Source organism: Tenrec ecaudatus, chromosome 11, assembly GCF_050624435.1.
Source record: "Tenrec ecaudatus isolate mTenEca1 chromosome 11, mTenEca1.hap1, whole genome shotgun sequence".
Taxonomy (NCBI): domain Eukaryota; kingdom Metazoa; phylum Chordata; class Mammalia; order Afrosoricida; family Tenrecidae; genus Tenrec; species Tenrec ecaudatus.
The window spans coordinates 8,251,405-8,274,356 of NC_134540.1; the positions used below are offsets into that span (position 1 = coordinate 8,251,405).

A 22,952-nucleotide genomic window follows, 5' to 3' on the forward strand; every position below is an offset into this window, starting at 1 on the left:
ACATCTTTTCGGTGAGCCTGACTTAATCGTTGCTTTGTCTTCTTGTCCCAGGTAGTGGTGGCGACCACGGAGGAGCTCCATGTGTCCAGCACAGACAGAAGCCACGGAGGAGAAGGGCTGGGGACGGCCCCCCGAGACTCAGCCATGGCTCTGAGCCTGGGTGCCCCGCGGCCCCTAGCCCCGGCCCAGAATGGCCACGGGACCACCGTGGCCACGGCCACCTGCTCACCGCCAGAGCCCGCGGATCCCGGGACACTGACTCAGAATGGGGGCCTGGGGGGCAGGGACGCCGCCACGGAGCCTCACGAGGCCAAGCTGAGCCCCTCTAAGCTCCTGCGCCTCTTTTCGGGCAGCAGGAAGCGGTCGGGTGGGCCCGAGAGGCCGCCGCCCGCCGGCCTGGCAGGGAACTCGGCCACCTGGCACGCCCTGGCCTCCTTCCGCAAGATGGGGTCCTTCAAGAAGCTCCGGTCCTCCGTGCTGCAGGGCATCCAGAGCCGGGAGGCGGCCGACGCTGCACGGGAAGGCGCGGCGGGCCGAGCCGCCGCCGCCAATGGCACGGCCCCGCCGCCCCCGGGAGCCCGGGCCTCCAGGCTGCTCGGCTCGGGCCGCCCGGGCGCCCCCCGCGACCCGGGCGCGAGCTCGGACGCGTCGGAGCCCGACGAGCCCGAGGACACCTTCCTGCGCAGCACCCACCGCTCGCGCAGCCTGCGCCGCGCCTACGGCCTGGGCCGGCTCAGCCTGTGGGACGGCGGCGAGCGCCAGTCCCGGCCACCCCCGGTGCCGTCGCCGCCACCTCCTCCTCCGCGCTGCTGCGAGGTCACCGTCCAGGAGCCCGCAAACAACCGCCTGGTCTACCGGCGCAGCAGGAGCACGGACAACCTGAACTTCCTCAAGAAGAGCTCCTTCAAGCGGAAGTCCACCTCCAACCTCGCCGACCTCCGAGTGGGCCCCGAGAAGCTGCCACCCCAGAGGACTCTCAGCAGCTCGTTCGCCGACTCAGAGAAGTTCGGCTCCGACAGGAGGACCAAGCGCTGGAAGAGCCCCCTCAGAGCCAAGGACTTCGACCGCGTCTTGAAACTGGTCAGCAACGTGGCGGATGCCACGAGGAAGAGGGACAGGGACAGCCCCAAGAACGGGCCCCCTGCACCCAGCGACCCTGGCCTCAGGCTGCAGCGTCACAGCAGGCTGCACGACGACTACTCCCGCCGGGTGTCCACCTGCATCGAGCCGGACAGACGGCAGGGTGCGCCCTTCCCGGTGGACCCTGTCCCCAGTCCGGCCACTTCTCAGGGTCCCCACATTGATGTGGACACGGCCGTGTGCCCGCTGGAAACCAAAAGTTCTCAGGCGTCAGAAAGTGCCGGGGCTCACCCTGGCCGCCCCTCACTGAGCCTGGCCACCCGGGAAGTGCCCACCAGGGATGCTGCTGACCCACCGCCTCGGGGCCACTTAGCACTGGGGTCTGAGCAGCTCTCCACTCCTCTGCGGCCCACCACCCCCAAGCCCCAGAGCCCCGGTGTGGGCAGCGTGATTTTGGGTGGCCCGAGTCACCAAAGCGCCCTGTCCCTGAGTTCTGTGGAGAGTGAAGACAGGCCTGAGGGTTCTGCTCCCAAGGAGCAGGCTTCAGGGCCCTTCCAAGAAGGGGGGCAGACCCCCTGTGGTGACGAAGGTGCTGAAGACAGCGGCATCAGCAGCTACTCCCAGCTGAGCCTCAGTGGAACTGTTGGGTCAGCAGAAAAGAAGGAGGAGGTGAGGACATGGGCAGGGGCCAGGTGGTGCTCTGTTGGTGACCGATGAGCAGAGGGGGAGGTGGGAGGGCATTGTCAGATCCTCATCTGGAGAATGCCCTGTGCCCAGGTGGCTGCTGGTGGTGGTCAGCTGGCTAATCATGACCAGGTGAAAACCTGTCTTGATCCATGGGGTTTGTATTGGCTGGCTTTGGAAGGGGATCACCAGGCCTTTCTTCCTAGCCAGTCATCCTCTGGCAGCTCTGGCGATACCTATTCAGCATCTGTGATCGGCCGGGTTGACCAAGGAAACCCGTCCAGTGACACTCGTCTCTGTGTAAGAAAGGGCTCTATATCAAGAAATAAGCCTGTATCAAGAAGGTATCCCAGCCCAGTCCAACTCAAGTCCATAAGTCCGATGCTAGCCCATTAGTCCCTCTTCAGACTCACGGAGGCAGTGCCAGTGACACAGAATGGTGGAACCAGGAAGCAGGAAGATCTCAGGTAGGTGCAGACTCTTGTGAATCCAAAGTTGGTGGGGACATGGCAGGGTACAGACAGCTTTTAGGGTCGGGCAGCCCACACAGGGCCATCCTTCAAGGCAGCCAGAGTCCCAGCAGGCAAGAAGGCAGAGGGGCAGAGTGTGAGGCAGTTCCCAGAGTCCCTCACCCTGATACAAAAGGTCACACCCCCCAAGAGGTGTCATCAAGCTACCACTTGATTGACAGGTTTGACTCCACCCCTAGCTGAGAGTGTCCAGTTGGCATACTATCATGCAACTACCACAGTCACGGAGTAACACACCAGCCTCCACTGACAGATGAGGGGTGGGAATGCACGTGGGGAGCATTGACCAGGAACTGAACCCCAGTCCTCCCACATGGTAACGGGAATTCTACCTCTGAAGTGGTGTTTTTCCTTACCCCTGAAGTGCTTAGCAAGGACAGTGGCCTCTTGCTGGTTGTACTGCTGTAAAAGTACCCGTGTACTGGACAAATTCATCTGCTAAATTTTTCTCTCTTGCCCTAAATTGCTAAATGGCTGAGATCCCTGGAGATGGCATTTCCCATGCCATTCCTTCAAAATACATTTACTGATCCCGTACTATGAACTAGATGGAGTTCTGGTGGTCTTTGGGTTAAGTGTTGGGTTATTAACTACAACCATGGGGGCCTTGGTTTGAACTCACCAACCGATCCTCTGGAGAAACGTGACACCCTGTGAAGATTGACAGCCGCAGAACCCTCTAAGGAGCAGTTCCACTGTGCCCTGTAGGGTCACTCTGAGTCAGAATCGACTCGACAGCAGTAGCCGTGGGTTCCTGTTTGGTTTACTATGTGCTGAAGGAGCCCTGGTGGTGTAGTGGTTACTTGTTGGGCTTTTAACCACCAGGTCAGCAGTTCAAAACCACCAGCTGCTCCGAGGGAGACAGAGGAGACTTTGTACTGCCATGAAGAGTTACTGTGTGGGAAATCCACAGGGGCAGTTCTACCCTGTCTTGTAGGGTCGCTGAGTTGGCATCGACTCATCAACAGTGACTAGAGGAAGCCTGCTGACACGGTGGGTTACTCATTTGGCTGCTCAACCACAAAGTCAGCATTTTGAAACCACCAAAGAGAAAAAGACAGGGCTTTCAACTCTCAGAAAGAGTTAGTCTCGTTAGAGTCTCAGGAGCCCTGATGACAGACTGGGTTACACGTTGGCCTGCTAATTAATGTCAAGGTCAGCGGTTTGAAGCCACCAGTGACTGCCAGAGATGGAGCTACAGTTCTGCCTTGTCCGGCAGGGCACCAATGACGGTGTGCGTGTGTGTGTGTGTGTGTGTGTGTGTGTGTGTGTGTGTGAGAGAGAGAGAGAGAGAAATGATGACGTGCTCAACGGCAGGCTACAGGGTCCTCGGTTCCAACCCACCTGCTGCTCTCTGGGTGAAAATGAGAGAAAGGGAAAATGAGAGAGTGGCTGGAGGACAATGAGACTGTCTGCTCCTGGAAAGGTGGCCGCCTCAGAGACGGTAGGGGCAGGGCAGCTGTCTTCTGCCCTAGAAGGGTGCTATGAGGACGTGCGAGCTGAGGGTCCATGGTGGGTGTGTGGGTTGGCGGGTGTGTGGGTTGGGTTTTCACACTCCGTGGTAGGTTCTGGGGAGACAGGTCCACTCGGGCTTTCATGATTGTCATTTCCAAAACACTATTTCCCCAGAGCTGTCCCCTCCAGACAGAGGTTTTGAACTTTCCCCACATCCACAGAATGTGTGAATAAAGGCGCGTCTTCGTGCACGGCCACCATTAACGCCTGCTTGATGTTGGCGGGGTTTTTTTGTTTTTTTTTTTGGCGTGGGAACGTGTACAGAATGTTCTGCGGGGTTCCTGTCAGCCCCCAAAGGATGATGGCTCGCAGGGTGACGGTTCTTGCACTTATTTTGAGAGCTGAGCACAAGCATCTCTGGAATGGGGCGAGCTAATACCTGTCAAGGCTGCGCGGCGAGCAGTGTTCCCGTCGTCCCCAACAGCATTCAGACGGCGCCCCCTCGGAGGCACAGTTGCCACGGGGTACGTGCGTGCGACCCCTTAGCCGTGCATGGTTGGGGAGCGGGGGAGACGCAGCCAGCTGTGAGGGCGGCAGATGCATTTTCTCTTACCTTCCCTGGCACTCCTCCCACGCATATTCACTCTGTGGGAATTGAAGTTAGTACAGGTGCACATTTGTGTCTAATTTGGCAAATTTGCCCCAGAATGTCTATCATGTTTTTAAATTGCTCATGCTTTTAAATTGCCTCAAGATTCCTCTGTAGCACATCGAGCTGCCTCGTGTACTTTGGAAGAAAGTGTTCCGAAGGGAAACGAGAACGATGGTTTTATCCAGTGTGCATTTTGTACCTGGAGAATCCTTTCAGAGCAGCAGCTAACTGTCAGAAGAAAGCTTGCAAAAATATAACTTTTCTTCTTTTTTTTTATAGAATGCTTTTTTTTTAAGAACACGAGGGAAAAGATAGGCAGGTTTAATAAAACGGTGGGCTGTCAAAATGTCGATGAGCTTGTCTCAGAATGCATGACTTGTCAGTACCTACGATGTCCATGCAGGCTTTTATGATGTTTTATTCCGGGTGTATCAAATCCAAATCACTGCTGCCAAGTTGATTCCCTTCAGAACACAGGGTCTCCAAAACTATAAATCTTCACTGAAGCAGACTGCTGACTCCTGCGTTTGAACTGCCAACCTTTCTGTTGGCAGCTCAGCATTTAATGTACTGCGCCACTAGGGCTTCTTCCTGGGAGACTAAGGATGTTTGAAAAGCCCCCTAATAGAGTGCATATATTCCACTGCTACACCCTCCCTTTGTGCTTGGAAGTAACAGCCGTTTTGGGAGAGACCCTTGGGTCAACGACACATTTTCCCCACTTTCCCGAGCCTGTGGCTACTGAGGATGAAATGCGGTGCCCTTTCTCCCGGCCCTCTGATGCTTTGGCAGTTGTTCAGTTCTGTTTGTAAGCTGCGGCAGACCTTCCACTGCAGTCCAGCAGACTTTCCAGAAAGGAAGATGGGCCTTTCTTCTGCCTCAAAGAGTTATAGTCTCAGAAACTCTCCGGGGTCAGTTCTACCCTGTCCTGTGGGGTCACGATGAGTCAGCATTGGCTCGATGACTGGGAACTGCTTTGTTGCAACTGTGATCCGAGAAGGGGTGCTTGGTCCAGACCATGGAGAGGGACAGCACTTGGTCCAGGTGGCTGCCAAGGGGCAGTGGCAGTAGCTGGACAGGTGAGGCACCGCATGCGTGATACCCAAGTCTTTCATTGCATGTCCCTCTCTGAGCCAGGACCAAGCTGCTCTGAGAAGAAATCTACCACTTACCTGCCTCCCCCACCACAGGGGCCACCTCGCCACCCACCAGGGTGTCCGCTGTCCCATGGTGCATCTTTTAAGACACGAGAATTCCAACCTTCATGGGTTGACATCAGTTTTGCCTGTTTCTATAGCAGTCAGTCTTGCATGCAGTGTAATTCCATATGCTATTTCCGACTTAATTCGTTGACAGTCAGTGTGCATTAGAGCCTCTGTAAGCTGTGTTATTACATGTTGGAGGAGCCTTGGTGGTGCATGGTGATGCAGCGAGTCAGCACTGACCTGTCAGCTGACAGGGCGGTGGCTAGAAGGCAGCAGATTGGAATCCATGGGGGGGGGGAAGGGGGGTATTTCTGCTCTGTCACAATGGGGTCGCTATGAGTCAGAGGGTGCGCAACATTAAATGTAGAATGAAAACCCTCTGAAGTCTGTAGTATGCCATTTTCCGTCAGGCAGACACACCTTTTAGTTTGGAATCACTGTAACTCACTGCCTTCGAGGGGCTTCGGACTCATGGGGACCCTGTGTGTGGGCTTCCTAAGGCTGGAGCACACAGCCCCATCTTTCTCCGGACAGCAGAAGGAGCGAGCGCACGGTGAGAAAGCTCGTGCCTTGCTAAGGCTATGCATCTGCTGCCACCTCGTGGCTAACCTTGTCAGAAACCCCAGTGGTGGGCTGACCAAAGTCCCTGGATTCAAAATGCAGTTTAGCATTTACTTCTTCGTAAGAGGCCTGGAGGAAGACTGGGCTACTTGTTGGGCTGCTAACTGCAAGGTCAGCAGTTCAAGACCAGCCGCTCAAGAAAGATGAGGTTTTCTGCTCCCATGAAGAGACAGTTTCGGGAACCCACGTGGAGCGGTTCTGCCCTGTGTTGCAGTTGACTCAAGGACAGTGAGTTTGAGTTAGTTTGAGTGCAGTCTGTTTCCTTAGAAGGCTCAGGCAAGAGTGTCTTCGTGCTTTTTAACCGGTACACGCAGTGGCTGAATGTCCTCACAATTGTTCCCACGCCTGACCTGAACCCGTTGCTCAGCCACTGGGTCAGTCTATGTTTTTGCGGTTCATCCTCTCTTTTGGCTGCCCTATCTATTTTCCAATCGTAATGGCTTCCCCCAGGAACTGGTTTCTTCTGCCAGTACCAGTCCACTTCAGCTCACTAATGCCTCGTGGACCCCAATGCACGAGTGGCCTCCCAGCCACGGGACCTTCCTCTGGGACTGTCTCCCACAGAGCTCTGCTTCCATTCATTAGGTCCCCAGTATCCGGCAACGTTTCAAACCGTGATACGGTTCTCAGAGGCTCTTTCAAAGTGGGGAGCCTCTTCCTTCTCCGTTGTCTGTTCTTAGTCTGGAAGCTCTGCTGACACCTATTCACCTTGGGGGACCCTGCTGGCATGGGAACCACCAGGGACATGGCCTCCAGAGTCACAGCCACACACACCACCACAGTGCGACACGCCGACAGACCACCAGCGGTGGAGATTTCATACAAGGTGTGGTAAACTACATAATCTGGTGTCAGTTTGGGACTTGAGAAGATTAAGAGTAAAGGGGTGGGGTCTAGTCTGTTAATCGGGTCACAGCCAACGAGGCCTCTGTGTGGGCATGGCTTTCTCCTGAGGATTCTGTGGAATCTGTTTTTTTCTCTCTGGAGACTGGAGACACTCTCTCTGCTTACTCCCTGAGAGATGCTGTACTGACAAGACACATGGCTCTATGCCCTGGGAGCTGGAGAAGCCACGTGGACCTACCCTGATGCAACCAGACCCGTGGAGCCAGAGAAGCCACATAGAGACCCCTGTCAGATGCACACAACACCACTGGATCCACAAGACTTCCAACCCACTGGCCTGTGATCCTCCTGCATTCAGCGTCATTGCATGCATTTAATGAGCCTGAAGAGGACTTTGTAGATAGGTATCAGACATATTGGGCTTATATTGGACTTATGGGCTTGATCTGGACTGGGCTGGGACATTTTCTCAATATTCAATTGCTCTTGTATATAAACCTCTTATATACATATGAATTTCTATTAATTTGTTTCTCTGGTCTACCCAGACGAACACACAAGGTCATTCAATATATTCTCTTTGGTTTCTGACAGTGCTTCCTAGGTTCATCCATGTTTTGTAAAGTATCAGAACTTTATTCTTCTTTATGGCTGAATAATGGTCCATCGAATGGATGCATCAAACTTTGTGCATCTACTGATGGACATTTGGGTGGTTTCCACCGTGTGTGTGTGTGTGTGTGTGTGTGTGTGTGTGTGTAATGCTAAAGCAAACACTGATGTCCATGTACTACTGATTTGAATCCCTGCTTTCAGTTCTTCTGGGCACACACCCAAAGGTGGAATTGCTGGGTCTCCCAGCAACTCTCTGCTGAAGTCTTTAAGGGAAGCAACAGACTGTTGCCACAGCAGCAATGGACGAGGTCCCAGCGTCTGCACATCCTCACCCGTTTGTTTTGTCATTTTGCATCCTAGCAGGGCCACAGCGGTATCTTCTCTCATTGCAGTGTTGACCGATCTCCCCCGTGCAGTACGCATGGGACAGCTAACCACAGGGGCAGTGGTTCAAACCCACCAGCCACTCTGGGGGGAAAAGATAGGGCTACTTGCTCCCATAAAGCTTTAGTGTTCCACACGGGGTTGCCACACGTCGCAATCAAAGCAGCGCCAGGGGTTTGGCGTGGATATCTTTTAGTGATTAGTGGCGTGGGGTGCCTCTTCACGCAGCGTGTCATTTCACGCGGAGGACTTCTAATGTAGACCACTTTCACGTGGAGCATCTTTTCCCACAGAGCACCTTTTCACCGGGAGTGCTTTTGACCGCAGTACCTTTGCACCCCGGGTGGTCCCCGGTGTTGTCGTTGGGGACTTGTCTATGCAAGTTCTCAGCACATTTTAAAGATTGGGTTGTTTGTCGTCTTCTTGTTGAATTGCAGGACTAATTCATCCAGTCTCGACATCGAATCCTTAGCTGATAACGTGGTTCCCAACCATTCTGAAATCCACCGCTTCGTTTTGGTGGCGAAGGTCCTTTGGTGGGCGAAGGCGTTTGATCCTGACGGAGCCCAGAGGATCCAATGGTGTGTTTTGTTGCCATTGCTGAGAGCCCACTGCTCCAAGCTCGGGCCTCCATTTCCCATTCTCAGCCCACTTGCCTCTGTTAGGTTTTGATGTGAAGCCGCACCATCTATTTCATGTGTGGAAATCCAATTTGCCCAACACCACTTATTACCATGCTGTGCTTTCCCTATAGACTAGACTTCGCTTCCTTCTTGAAAGAGTTGACTCTGCATGTTTATTGCAGGCTCTCCGTTCTGTCATTGTACTAGTACTGGTCTGTGTTGACTACTGTGACCTGGGCGCACAGTGAATGGTATTTCCCCTTGCATCGTATGCATGTGAAAGTTGGACATTGAATAAAGAAGACCTAAGGAGAATCGATCAATGCCTTTCAACTGTGCTGCTGGAGAAGAACATTGAAAATACCATGAACAGCTAGAAGGACAAACTGATATGTCTTGGAAGGGATCCAACCAGAGTTCTCCTGATATATTGTCAGGGAAGACCAGTCCCTGGAGAAGGGCTTCCATTGGTGCACAGGGTGGCTACGGGTCGGAACCGACACAATGGCACCTAGGAGCAACAATAACAGATTGCTTTGATGACTGTAGCTCTAGTGTACTTTTTCTTTCTTTATTTAAAAAAAAAACAACATTTTATTAGGGGCTCATACAACTCTTATCACAATGCATATATACATCAATTGTGTAAAGCACATCTGTACATTCATTGCCCTCATCACTTTCAAAGCGTCTGCTCTCCACTTAAGCCCTTGGCATCAGAGAGTGTTTGTCTTCTCCCTTGGGTCTCTTCCCAAGATTGCTTTGGCTTGTCATCGTTTCTTGCTGTTCCATATCAATTTGTGACTGACTGTTCCATTTCTGCAAAGAAAGCATTGCGGTAGAGCTTGGGTTAAATCTGGAGATCACTTTAGGTGGTATTGCCGTCTTCCGTTTCACGAATATGGCGTGTCTTCCTAGTTACCTCACATCTTCTTTGGTTTCATTCAGCCCGCTGTGTCACTTCCATTGTATAGCCTTTCAGCCCCCGGTTACGGTGAGCCCTGGTTTTCCTCTCAGATGCCACTGTGAATGGTAGCTGCTTCCTTCGCTGCTTGTTTCTTTTTCAGCTTTCTCATTCTGGGTGTGTGGAAGTGCGCTGGTTCTGCGTGGAGACCTTTTGGATTTGCTCGTTCACTCTGGTAGCTTTGTGTCGGCTGGTTTTACAGGCAGGGTCATATCACTGTGACGGGAGTCATTTTAAGGAGCTCAGTTCTCTCTAACACACGAACTGGCATGAGTCAGAATCAATTCAACCGCCACTCCTAGTTTATATGCTACATGCAAGAAAGGCACACACACACACACACTCCCCCAGACAACCTGCCTGGATTCTCCAGGGTGCACAGCCTAATAGGCAGATTGTCGTGCTGCTGATGGAAATGCCACCATGGGACAAGTACTTAAGGAGCCCGTACCTCGTGCTATGGGTGCGATAAGCTCTTCCAGGGCCCTCGCGTCTCAGCTCAGCCTCTTCCATGCACAACAGTTAAGTGACCTATCGCTTCTGGCCCCCTTTTCCTCACCCATCATCAGGGCCCGAGGAGCCTTGTTCTACAGGGCAGGTGTCTAGACTGGAGGAGGACATGGGAGTGCAGGTACCACTCAGGGCTTCGCACAAGTGTCCAGCGGGTGACAGCTCATCTGCAAAGGGCTCACTGTGACTCCTAAGTCTCCCTGGGAGCCCCTGATGGATTTGAACCACCGACCTTGCCGGTAGCAGCCTAATGCCTAACCTACTGCGCCACCAGGGCTCCTTGGTGGAGGTGGCCTACACTGGGAGCATTTCGCTTTCAGACCTACTCAGATTCACCCTTGATTTCGGGAAGAGAAGCCGTCTTGGGAAAAGCTAGCAGCTGGCTTGCTAATCCTTTTGTTTGTGTCTCTTCCCTCATTCACCTGGGTGTGCATTTCTCCAGCAATGGAAAGAAACTCCTTCGAGAGGGAAACCACCCCACAGGAAAGCACCACTCAGACATTCTCAGCAAGAGTTTGTGTCTCTTCCCTCATTCACCTGGGTGTGCATTTCTCCAGCAATGGAAAGAAACTCCTTCGAGAGGGAAACCACCCCACAGGAAAGCACCACTCAGACATTCTCAGCAAGAAGCCGGACAGGGGAGAGTGGGGCGTGCAGTCCCTACCTGGAGGCCTGGGTCCAGCAGCCGCTCCACCCACTGCAGGAAACGGGACCTTAACCAACTCATTCTGAAACTCCAGCAGTGTGGCTGCCTCGTCAGCATAAGAGCGGCAGGCAGTCCCACAGCTGGAGGAGGCGGGCTCGCTCACCCACTCACCGGAGGTCTCGCGTGGAGCCCATCCAGCGGCTCCTTTGTGGGTCACGTGTGGGGCTGCTAGCTGCAACGTCTGCAGTTTGAAACCACCAGCCGCCCCGTGGGAGAAAGATGGAGTTTTCCACTCCCGTGAAAGAGTTACCGGCTGGGACCCTCACAGAGGCAGTTCTACCCGATCCTGTAGGGATGCCATGTGTGGGCATCAGCTTGGCCGTGAGCTGGTTTCCTGAGCGGGGCTCCTTAGGAGAAAGAAAAGCCGGGCGATGCCCTGCCCACAGGTCACCCAGAACCCCATACCTGCTGCCACGGAGTTGATTCCAACTCAGGGCGATCCTCTAGGACAGGGTAGGGCTGAAAGCCTCATCTTTCTTCTGCATGTTGGTTTGTGGGTTCGAACTGCCGACCTGCGGTTAGCAGCCCAACATGTAACCCACTGGGCCTCGTGGCTCTCAGCCACAGTACCACTTGGTGGGGAAAAAAGAACAAAAGTTCACGTTTACTTCAGCAGGTTGGCTGCCTGGACTCTTAAACCAGGGACAAATGTATTTTTAATCCGAGAAAGCTGCAGACAGAGGAAAGAATTCAAAAGCACGCTCGATTCTTTTGTGTTAACACCGCCATTATGCACCAAACCAAACTCACTCCCACTGAGGTGATGGCGACTCAGTGAGCCTACAGGACAGGTAGAACCCCTGTGGGTTTCCGAGACTGTAACTCTTTACGGGAGTAGAGAGCCCAGTCTCTCTCCAAGGAGCGGCTGGTGGTTTTGAACTTCTGACCTTGCAGATCGCAGCCCAAGGCATGACCACGATGCCACCAGGGCTCCTACTACTATATGCAAGGATGCTTCCAAAAGTCCATGGAAAGAGGGAATGGAAAGATCACCAGATGTTGCCACGGGCTTTTCCATACCTCCTCGCACTTCCTTCCTTCATTACTTCCTCTCCCTCTCCTCTCAAGCCTCCTCCCCCACCCATAACTGCAATGTTTCCAGCATGAATGGAAAGCCCAAGAAGACGGAAGTCAAGAAATCCCGTCGCATCTTATCGCTCCTTGTATGTCCTGCCCCAAGCCGTGGGGCTGTAACTTGTTAGAACACATCGGTGGCCTTGGATCTTCTCCGAGGTACATGCCGAGACTTCAGAACGCACTGTGGGCGGTGGGGAAGGACGATTGAGGCTGTCTGCTGCTTCCCGGGCGCCGTGGCGTGAGGGAGGCAGGGTGGAGAGAGGAGGATTGGTTTCCTGTTGCATGCAGGCTTGCCCCCCAGCAAGGTCCCCTTTGTTCGCTCACTTGTCCAGAGTCAGTTCCTCAGGGCCTGATGGCAGGCCGAGGCTGAAAGACAAGGTTCTCTGCTCCCTGAGGGCAGCAGTGTGTGGAATCACTCTCATTCAGCATAGGGCCAATGGCACTGGATTTGGTTTGGGTTCCACCCTGTCAGGGAGCACTGGTGTTGCAGTGGGTTAAGCATTGGGCCGCTAAACTCAGGGTTAATGGTTCAAACCCACTAGCGGGTGGCTGTAGAGGAAAAAGAGACTCTGCCACCATACGATGTATAGTCTCGGAAAGCCCTAAGGAGCCGCTCTACTCTGTCCTGTTGGGTCACCATGAGGCAGAATGGACTCGGTGGCTTGGCTGGGTTTTGTTATAGCCTCTTTGAGACCTGATGGCACTGTCTGGTAAGCATTACACCAATTAACTGCAGGTTGTCAGTTAATTACAGAAACCCTAGATTCGGCCGCTGTGAGTTAGGAAGGCGCCTTGGTGGCATAGTGGATCGCTCTCTCATTTAGTTGCTAACCACAAGGTTAGCAGTTCGAAACCCCCACTTGTCCTGAGAGAGAAAGAGGAGTCTTTCTACTGTAAAGAGTTAGAACAGTGGTTCTCAACCTTCCTAATGCCGAGACCCTTTAATACAGTTCCTCATGTTGTAGTGACCTCCCAACCATAACATTATTTTCGTTGCTTCTTCATAACTGTCATTTTGCTACTGTGATGAACCAGGCAACCCCTGTGAAAGGGTTGTTCGACCCCCAAATGGGTCGTGACCCACAGGTTGAGCACCGCTGAGTTAGAAGAATCTCAGGAACCCACAGGGGCAGTTCTTTGCTCTATACGGGCCCTTTGAGTCGGAATCACCTCCATGGGAATGAGTTGGGTCTCCTGAGTTTTGTCAGTGAGAGCAGACTTGAAGGCCGGGGGCTTGGGTTGGGCGTTTTAGGGGCTCTGGTGGCACCGTGATAAAGAGCTCAGCTGCTAGCTGAAAGGGTGGTGGTTGAAAGCTGGCAGCGGGTCTGCGGCACAGCGATGGGGGCAGTTTGCGCCTAGGAGGACTGCAGCCGTGGACACCCTACGAGGCATTCAGTGTACTCTGCGTTCGACAGGCCCCGGTATCCATTCCTAGGGCAGCCGGCTTGGCTTGGATTTTTTCATTCTAGACCCTGGAGGAGGGAAAGAGGCAGGAGTGTATGGAGTGTGGAAACTGGGTGCGTTGAGTGTGCGTAGCTAAACTGAAGAAAAGCAATCTGGGGACCCGGCTTCGTGCAGCATGAGGGCCTTCGTGTCTTGTAAAAAAGTGCAGAGCCACTCAGCGGACTCGTTAGCATCAAGGGTGGAGAGACTCGAGCTCACGTACTGGGGACACATGCCACCAGAAGGGACCAGTCTCTACCGAAGGCCTTCTTGGTCAGTGACCAAGAGAAAGACCCTCAGAAACAGCCGCACACCGTGGCTGTCACAGTGGGTTGAGCCGTGAAGTCCGTGAGGATGGGGCGGGACTGGGCAGTTTCATTCTGTGTGCGTCGGAACCGACCAGACGGCGCCCGACAGCAGCATGCTGAGTGATCAATTCTGTGTCTTCAGTGCCGCCCTGGACACGTTCACAGGAATGGCATTTTATCTATTTTTAATGCTCACGGAACTGGGCTGACAGTGTCGCTTCCAGCGACCTTTTGTTTGTTTTGTCTTCTTATTAAATTCCCTAATCAACCCATAAAGCAAATTACAGGGCCCTGTAAAAATAGCATCTCTGCGTGTAGCGCAGTTTGTCATTGTCGTACTCGTGCAAGGACAACCCAAGTGCCTGGCGACGCCACCCCGCGCCCCTTGTGCCTGGAGGAGCTCGGACGCATGGGCCGGTCGCACATTTTTGACAAATGCCTTATCTGCTCCCCAGGGGACAAGGCCATCACCGTCCAGAGGACACTTTTAAAGCACATTGTTGTTTCCGTTTTTCCGGGGGAAGGGGAGGACCTTGGTTACATGTGAATGGCTGGTGTGTGTGCCGCATCCCTCTTGGTAACAAGGAGATGAACTGCGTTTCTCCCTGGGAGAAAGACGGGCTTTCTATTCTCGTAAAGAGTTCCAACTTCAGAAACCCACTGGCATAGTTCTGCCCTGTCCTGTAGGGTCAGGCGTCATCGGCATTGACTTGGCAGTGAGTTTGGTGGATTTTTTTTTGGGGGGGGTGGTCTGTCCAGTGCCCCTTAAGGGGGTGGTAGGGCCTATCTTGGGTGGGTAGCCCTGTCTTAGAAGAAGGCTGAGTGCTTTCCTATAAAGGCAGTCTAATCAATCATCTCCTTGGTGCTGTCCAGAAATACAGACTCTTTAAAACGGATGCTGAGAAGCAGGAGTTACAGGGCCCAGCCTGCCTGCAAGTGTTTCTGACTTGGGCGTGCATGGCTTATCCAGGCGGGGACAGCCTGAGATTTCTCCCACGCAGACAGCCCGCTTGTGAAAGAGGCTGGATGCGGCGCAATGCCCCTGCTTTGGGGTGTCTGAAAGGCGAAAAGGATCCGTTAGAAAGCATGGGTGCCCTCCCCGACTTGCTCCTGCAGTGTGTGTGTGCCCGGCCGCTGCCTGCCCGGCGCTCCCAGGTCTAGGCTGCTGGCTCCCTGGAGAGGGAGTTTGCTGCTGCGTGCTTGCTTATTGACAAGACACAAAGCACACACACAGTTGCGTGGAGCCCGTCCCGAGGCTGTGGGTGCCGGAGAAGGACTTGTCAGCCCCTGTGCTACCTGGGAAATCCCCAGGGGCAAGTTGTACATGGACTTGAGGGCAGTGACATGGAGCCTGGTGGTGCAAGGAATCCCGTCCCCCCTGTGTCCCCGCCTGACAGCAGCATTGTTTGGAGGCTGGGGGGTGGGGAGGACCTTGGTTTAAAAACAAACCACAGACATGGAACTAGTGAAGTCACCTGGCACTGGCTGACATTCAGGCCCCGAACCCTGTCACATTGCCTCTGCAAGCAGGGCCCTGGTTTGTCTGCCCAGACTGGTTCTTTCCTGGGCCCGCTGCTCTGTGGCCGAGCTCTTTAAGAGCAATCACAGAGGGCCACTGATAAGGTCCTTCCGTCTCCGCCCTTGTCGCATTTCACCCACACTGGGATCTGTCAGCCCAGCCAGCAGTGAATCAGTGAGTCGCAGCAGCAGCAGCGGCGGCGGCAACAGCAGCAGCAGCGCAGGGTGAGCAAGGCTAGCAGGCGCCAAGCCAGACCCGGCAGAGCCAAACCCAAAGCTCCTGTGTGGTTTGTCCGTCCGTCCCTCCCCAGGACATCTCGTAGCAACGAGAAATGAGAAGGGGGCGGGGTGGTTTAGGTACTTAGAATCATGGCATCTCAGGAAGAGTGGGGTTAACTGATTGGGATGCAGAGGTCTGGAAAGGTTGCCTGTGACTTGCCCATGGCCACACAGCTCACCTGACCTCAGCCCTTGAGCCACTCCCCCATCTATCACCCCAGTGCCCTGGGGCCCCACAGCCCCGCAAGGTTATCCTAGCAGCGCCCAGTCTAATCTTCTCACAGCACCTTCTATTTTTAAGTCCTTCACATTATTGAAAGAAAATGTCAGAATCCCAACGGGGATAGCCTTACACATTCCGGCCTCCTACTGGCTGGCCTGCTGCACCCGGCTTTTGTTACAGAGATCTGGGGAGCTGCCTGCCACGGCTCATGTAGGGAACAGTAGTGATCGTTTCTGTAGCCTCTGGTCACCATGCACTGTGGGTTGAGCGATGGGCCGCCGATTCGAACCCGCCAGCCTGACCTCGGGGGAACCACTGGACTGGCTGCTCCAGCAAAGACCGACAGTCCCAGAAATCCCACGGAGCGGTTGGCTCTGCCCCGGAGGGTCCCCAGAGTCGGAGGTGACTGGAAGGCAGTGAGTTTGATTTGGCGGGGGCGGTGTTCTTGTCACAGCTTCAAATCACAGTGTCTAATTCGTATCAGACGAAAGTTGGATCTGCCTATGTTAATCCCTGTTTTAGTTCTTTTTGAGGTACAGCAGGTTAAGTCTTAGGCTGCTAACCCCAAGCTCGGGGTTCAAGCCCACCCCACCTTCTGTGGGGGAAAGATGAGGCTGTCAGCTCCCATAGAGTTACAGCTTCGGAAACCCACAGGGGCAGTTCCACTCTGCCCTATGGAGTTTGGTAGTGGGAATTGACTTTCTACGTAAATAACGTAAACAACAAAAATAAACAGACAAAACAGGCCAGTTTACCGCAAATTTGGGGGGAAGGAACGAGAAGGCGGGAGGGAAGCACAGTTTGTGTTGGTTTAATACCTTCTTGGATATCTGAGCTCACCTGCCTTGTTCACCTTTGAAAAGGTGCTTGCTGACGATCCCCGGCGGAGGGCCTCAGCTTCAGCCTCAGCCTCGGCACAAGATGAAGAGCGAGCGGAGGCCCCGAGGGTCCCCAGGAGGAGGTGGAGTTCTAGCAAGAGGTCCAGACCCTTGCCCAGGCCCCTCTCGGATTATGGCCAGTCAGTAGGCCGGAGTCTGTCCATCCCTGAAGACTCCGTGGCTGTAGACACCCAGGAAATGGACCTTGTGGACAGCCAGCCCACGCCAGGCCTGGCGCCCATCAGCTGCCCGAAAGGGGGTCGAAGGCGCCGGCCCATGTCAGTGATCGGCGGTGTCAGCTTCTATGGGAGCACCCCGGCGGCGGAAGTGGACAGTCTGCTCACCCAAGTAAGGCCTGCTGCTTCTGCCTAGGGCTGGAGCCAGCTCTGGGGGCTGTGCCCTCCTCCGCTTCTGCCTTCCTGCGTCCATCTGTCTACACTCTCCATCTGTCTTTCCTGACTGCGTGACGTTGCGGGCTCCAGCTAACCCGAGCACTACTAACCTCTCTCGCTCCTTTTACGCCGGGCAACTAATCTGCTGTGGGTTTTTACTAACCGCAAGGCCAGCAGTTCAAGCCTCCAGCCTGCTCCATGGGAGAAAGATGAGGCTGTCTACTCCTGTGAAGATCGACAGCCTCAGAAGCTCCCTTTAGGGTCCCATGAGTTGAAACCGACTCGATGGCAGTGAGTTCGGTTTCTGAGCTTTTTCACAGGACAGGTGGAGTATACAGCGCGAGCTGCCTCAGGACAAGAAATCCTTGAAGGAGGATGTGCCACCGTGGGAAAAGCCCAGAGGGAGAGGATCTGAGGAAGGAATCAATTTGACCCCCCCCCACACACACACACCCTTTAGGCAATAGGATTTTATCATCTTCATCTGTACTTTTTACATCTTTTCAACAACAGATGAAGTAAGTTAAAATCTTAAATAGATGACAATCTTACTTATTGGCTCTGTGAAGGCTCCTGGTGGTATAGCAAACACTGCACCAAGCTAGTAAGGGGAGCAGTCAGCAGTTCTAACCTGCCAGTCGCTCCCAGGCAGAAAGAGGAGGCTGGCTGCTCCCGTAAAGATTTACAGTCTCGGAAACCCCAGGGGACAGTTCTACCCTGCCCTGTAAGGCCATTAAGGGTGGAATCGATGGCAGCGAGTTTGGGGCCCAGTAGCATGCTTTCATGAATCCAGCAAGTAGCCGGCGAAGGATGTGAGGCTACAAGACGTGTCATGAATGTTGGGGAGAAGTCTGTAGGGATCTGGTGAGGTCGGTCCCCAGGCTGTGGTTCAGGCTATCACACAACCGTAGATGGCGATGGAGTGTCCAGTTACCTCATGTCATAGATCGCCCCTGGATTCTCTGAACAAGGAAATGCTGGGTCAGCCTTAGTACTAGAGTATGCATGTGTGCATACGCCCCTCCCATCAACCTCAGCACAAGGCCCGCCCAGTTGATAGCCAGCAGTCAGAAACCTCTCCTTCCCCGAACAGGGCTGAATGGAATTCTTAATGAGAAAACAGATTAAATTGGGGAGACCCAGGCAACCTCTCGGAGCTTTTGGGTGGTTTAAGATGTCCTTTGTCGCTCGGTGGGGAATAGTTCTGAGCGACACTGAATGCTAACCAGCTCGGAGCGGAGCATAGGAAAGCCATTCCGAAGCACCTGGGCAGTATTCCACATCCGTGCACCAGAGAAGTGTATCAGAAATACGTTTCTGCAACGGAGCGTCATGCATCGAGCTGGGTGGGACCGCTTCAGGACGCTGGGGTTCGGGGTGGTGAGAGGGCGGTAGTACGGAAAGATCATGGAAACGTCTCACAAACACTTCAAAGCCCCCTCGTGGGAAGAAAGCGCATGAGCGGATGTTGCCCTTGACACAGGGTTGTGGGGAGGGCTAATCTGGAGAATCCAAAGGTCCTCTAGTCAGGTCCAAGGAGGCCAGGCTACTTTGATGGGCAGACCACCTTTTCTTTAAAAGAAAGCTGGATTGTCATGCGGGGATTTGGCATAACAAGAACTACCTTCAGTCCCACAGAGTTCTGCCAGCTTCCCACAGTGTATGCAGCTGGGAGGGGAGTTGGGTGGGGGAGAGTGGGGAGCAAGAGGCCACCATCTGGCCACGCTGGCTGTTGTAGGGCTTCTGGTGGCCTTCCTCATCTTCAGACCTTCCACCTGTGCCGGGACGCCACCACTTCCTTTGCTGAGATCCAATAAGCATTGGAGTCCACAAGCCTGGTGACTGGGAGGCCCAGGGAGGGGCTATTTGGCCCTTTGGGAGGGAGGCACCTCTAGCAGCTGCAGGCAGGAGGCTCTGCAACTCAGCACCCTGCGCGCCTCACAGCTGGGAGCGTGTGATCTGCCGGCAGGAACTGTCACTTCCTGGCAGCCCCTCACAGCTCTTTGATTTCCTCTTGCAGCCCGCCACCCGGCCTCCAGTGCCAGCTCACCAGGTGCCACCGTACAAAGCCGTGTCCGCCCGGTTCCGACCCTTCACCTTTTCTCAGAGCACCCCCATCGGGCTGGATCGAGTGGGCCGCCGGCGCCAGATGCGAGCATCTAACAGTAAGTTCCCAGTCCCCTCCCAGCCTGGCCTGCCTGACGGCCCCCCTGAAATCGCCGTCTCCGCCTCTCAGGACTGCCTCCCTTCTGCTGCTTGGCCTGCTGGTGACTCCTGGTGCTGCGGTGACCAGCATCGGACCAGCCCCCCGCCCCCGCTGGCCCTGGGGAGTCATCTTCTAACATGGTCTCTGAATGCCTCGCTTCTTCCGGTGGCAACTCCTCCGAAGAAGTTTGGAAGTCCCTCAATGCAGCCGTTAATCCGCTCTCGCCATGTTTTCCCCTGTTTCCTTCAGCTCGATCGGAGTAGTGCTGTGGGGCTGTGGGGTTTTCAGGGGCTGAGTTTTGGAAGGTTTTGCTTCTGAGGTTCCTCTGGGTGGACGCAGACTGCCACCCTTCTGGTGAACAGATAGACATGCCCGTGTGGTCCTCTCTCGCAAACTCTCCTGTAAATGCTGCCTATAAATGCTGCTTTATTTGAAGGCGTTAAAGCTCGTCATAAACAAAACCTGCCCCGACGTTGATGTTCACTTTGGTGCCTGTCGGGTGGGCGTGAAACCAGCAGGAAGAGCTGGCATTTGTTTACCTTGCCCCTGACACCGTAAATGCACTCACTTATTTAATAGATGTGACCAATAGCTTCAGGGGCCCTGGTGGTGTAGTGGTTACGCATTGGGCTGCTAACTGCAAGGTCGTATGTTCAAAACCACCAGCTGGTCCTCGAGAGAAAGACAGAGCTTCCTACTCACATGAAGAGTTACCGTCTGGGAAACTCACGGGGGCAGTTCTACCCTGCCCTGTAGGGTCACTGCGAGTTGGAATCAACTCGAAGACAGTGAGTTTTGAGTTTGGTTTTGGTTATTATTGCCCTCGGAACCCCTGGCGGTGTGCTGGGTTCAGTATTGGATCGCCAACAGCAGGTCAGCAGTTCAAACCCACCAGCTGTACTGCATACGTAGGGGATGTTGGACCTTGGAGTGGAGCCTCAGCCAACTACTGGCCTCGTGCAGAATCAGGCAGCATTTCGTTCCAGGTGCACAGGGCCCCACGAGTCAGAATGGACTCGATGGAAGTGAGTTTTGTCTGTCGGCAGGCTCCTTTTGAGGGGCGCTGGGTGGACGCGAACCACCAGCCTTTTGGTTAGCAGTGAAATGTGTTAACTGCTGGCTTCACCCATGACATGGCAAAAGGACATGTCTGCCTCTACCTGTAAGGTATTTGACTGTGCTTCTGCAGCCCCACTGTGTGCTGCCCTTGCCTCTGCCCAGCACCTCACCTGGTAGGGCTCTAGGCTGAGGGAGGTGGCATCTGAGCTACAAAAATGTGCAGAGCGCCCGCGGAGCCTGGCACTGCTGTTATCAGATGGAACGCAGCAGAGTCTGGCAGAACAAAAAGACACATTCTAGCATTCAGGCAGACTAGCAGAGTCCCTCCCTGGGACCTCTCAGGCACCAACCACTGTGCTGGGAAGGTGTGAGGGAGTGCGGAGAGCAAGCTCTCTCAAGAGCTGACAGGGGAGACCTGGAGAGGAGCAGGGGCCAGCTGAGCTTGGATCCACGGGAGCCAGCCCCACCCAGAAGGAGCCCCCCATGCTGAGACAGGAAGGGCATGATGAGGTGCCCACAGCCAAGGGGTTGGGGGAGGAGAAGTGACCCTGGCCATCAGTAGCCAGGTTCTAGCCCAGTGGTCCTCAACCTTCCTAATGCCGCGACCCTTTAATACAGTTTGTCATATGGTGGTGACCGCCCCCAACCATAACATTATTTTCGTTGCTACTTCATAACGGTCATTTTGTTACTGTGATGAATCAGGAGACCCCTGTGGAAGGGTCGTTTGACAACCCCCCAAAGGGGTCGCGACCCACAGGTGGAGAACCACTATAAATCTAGCCGATCCTGACAACAAGTTTCAATTACTCAAAGTGTGAGCAGAAGCCACTGTCCACAAAAGAAGGAAATGTTGTGATGTATGCTTCAGGGAGAAAGGACAATGGAGGGGGCAAGTCAGCAAGGGGGGAAACAGGGGGTGGTGGTGGCAGGAAAGCTGCTGTGCATGTTCGGGAGCACAGAGACCACCACACAAGGTGCCTGTGTGTCCGCTGGGTGCTGGTTGGCATGAGAAGGCTGAATCCAGTGGGGCCTGGATCGTCCACTCCAGTGGAAGCACTGTGTCTTCGGAGGACTGTACCCCTCAGATTTCTCCAGAGAAGCAGGGGGAGCGACAGACCCTGTCCCTGGGTGGTGCACATGATTAAGGACTTGGCCACCACCCAGGGGGTGGCAGCGGGGGCCCACCCAGAGGCATCTGAGAGGGAAAAGCTGGTGATCCGACTTCTGGACTGTGAAGTAGATCAGCAGGCTCTCTTCCCGGTGCAGCGCATGGGATCGCCAGGAGCCCGACGGACTTCTTCAGCCACCCGTCTGGTTTATACATGTTATGATATGTCCCGGGAATGCGAGAGATGGACTGGTTTTGCGGAATCGGCCCACTCAGCTGAAGGAATGGGCAGGTTGCAAGGTCTGTGAAGCAGGCTGGGAGACTGGACCTCGGCGACGGTCGGCATGGCCTTCTTCAGGCAGAAGTGCTGCTTATCTAGAAGCCACAGGCTGGGCCTTTGGGGCCTTCTTCCACCTGATTGCAGGAGACCACCTGCCTCCTGGACGGTCATCTCCTTTCCTCATGGCCAACTGCTCGTAGGCGGTCAGCACACCTACAGATGCCATCCCGGAATGCCCTGATGAATGACCGGTCTCACTATCCCAGGGATTGCATTCAGTTTGTTTCTTTAAACGGTGTTCACAGGTACAGGTTGGTGACATTAAGGACATTCTTCCCGTGCTGCAGCCATCCTCTGTCTCTTGTATTGAGTCCCTCGTTAACGTAGACTCGTGGCCCACCTAGGCTCCCACGGCATCTTCCACGCTGCTCTTGTCCGTTGGATCCTGTAGAACAGGCGTCCTCAAACTATGGCCCGCTGAAGACATTTATCCGGCCTGCCTGGTGTTTTTGCCCCGTTTTGTTTTTTTATTTCAAAATAAGATATGTGCAGTGTGCATAGAAATTTGTTCATATTTTTTTAAACTATAGTCTGGCCCTCCAACGGGTCTGAGGGACAGTGAACTGGCCCCCTGTTTTAAAAGTTTGAGGACCCCTGCTATAGAGGTTGTTCTTAAAGAAGCATAGTGCGAAACTCTTGTTTGGTTTTAAGATGGCCTCAGAAGTGTTGCTTTGCTTTGCGGCTTAAAGACAATCTCAGTGGAAGAGTTTGCGGGGTTCACCCTCCCTCCGTAGCTCCAGAAAACTAGAAGCGTGATCATTGTAAATACGGTTCTGCATGTCCCCCCTTTAGATCAGGATGTTTCCCGTAGAATCTGTGGTCCGCGTATGCAGCCGTTCTGCTGTGGGGGTGAAGGAGGCAGTTGTGATCGAGGCACTGGGCCATGCACTGCATGTCCGCCCGTTCCTGGCTTCCCTTCCTCTGCTGCTCTGGGCGAAGAGAGGCCAGCTGCGCCTTGGTTGTCCACGTGCAAACTTTTAAAGAGCCCACCCGCTACCCAATGAACCTGGAGCTAGGAGAGAATCCCTAACCACCGTATCAGGTCACTTAACTGGGGTGCCTATGAAACCATGACCCAAACTTCCAAACCAAGGAACCAAATCTCATAAGGTATTGGGTGTGTTTAAGTGCCTCGTCAGCTACTTTTGTATGTGTGTGATTGTTATAAATACTATCTAGTTACCTAGGGCGGTTATACCAAAAATACCCCAAATGCATGACTTTAACAAACAAAATTGTTTCT

At 54.1% G+C, this 22,952-nt stretch overlaps 1 protein-coding gene across 1 annotated transcript in view; it reads left to right on the forward strand.

The window, feature by feature from the left end:
* SPATA13 (spermatogenesis associated 13) overlaps window positions 1-22,952 on the forward strand; it is a 137,214-nt gene that overhangs the window by 54,184 nt on the left and 60,078 nt on the right. Inside the window, exons 2-4 of the mRNA XM_075562820.1 lie at window positions 52-1,749; window positions 16,587-16,949; window positions 19,014-19,158. Coding sequence (XP_075418935.1) covers window positions 145-1,749; window positions 16,587-16,949; window positions 19,014-19,158 — 2,113 coding nt within the window. The 5' untranslated portion in view covers window positions 52-144. The remainder of the gene's footprint in view (window positions 1-51; window positions 1,750-16,586; window positions 16,950-19,013; window positions 19,159-22,952) is intronic.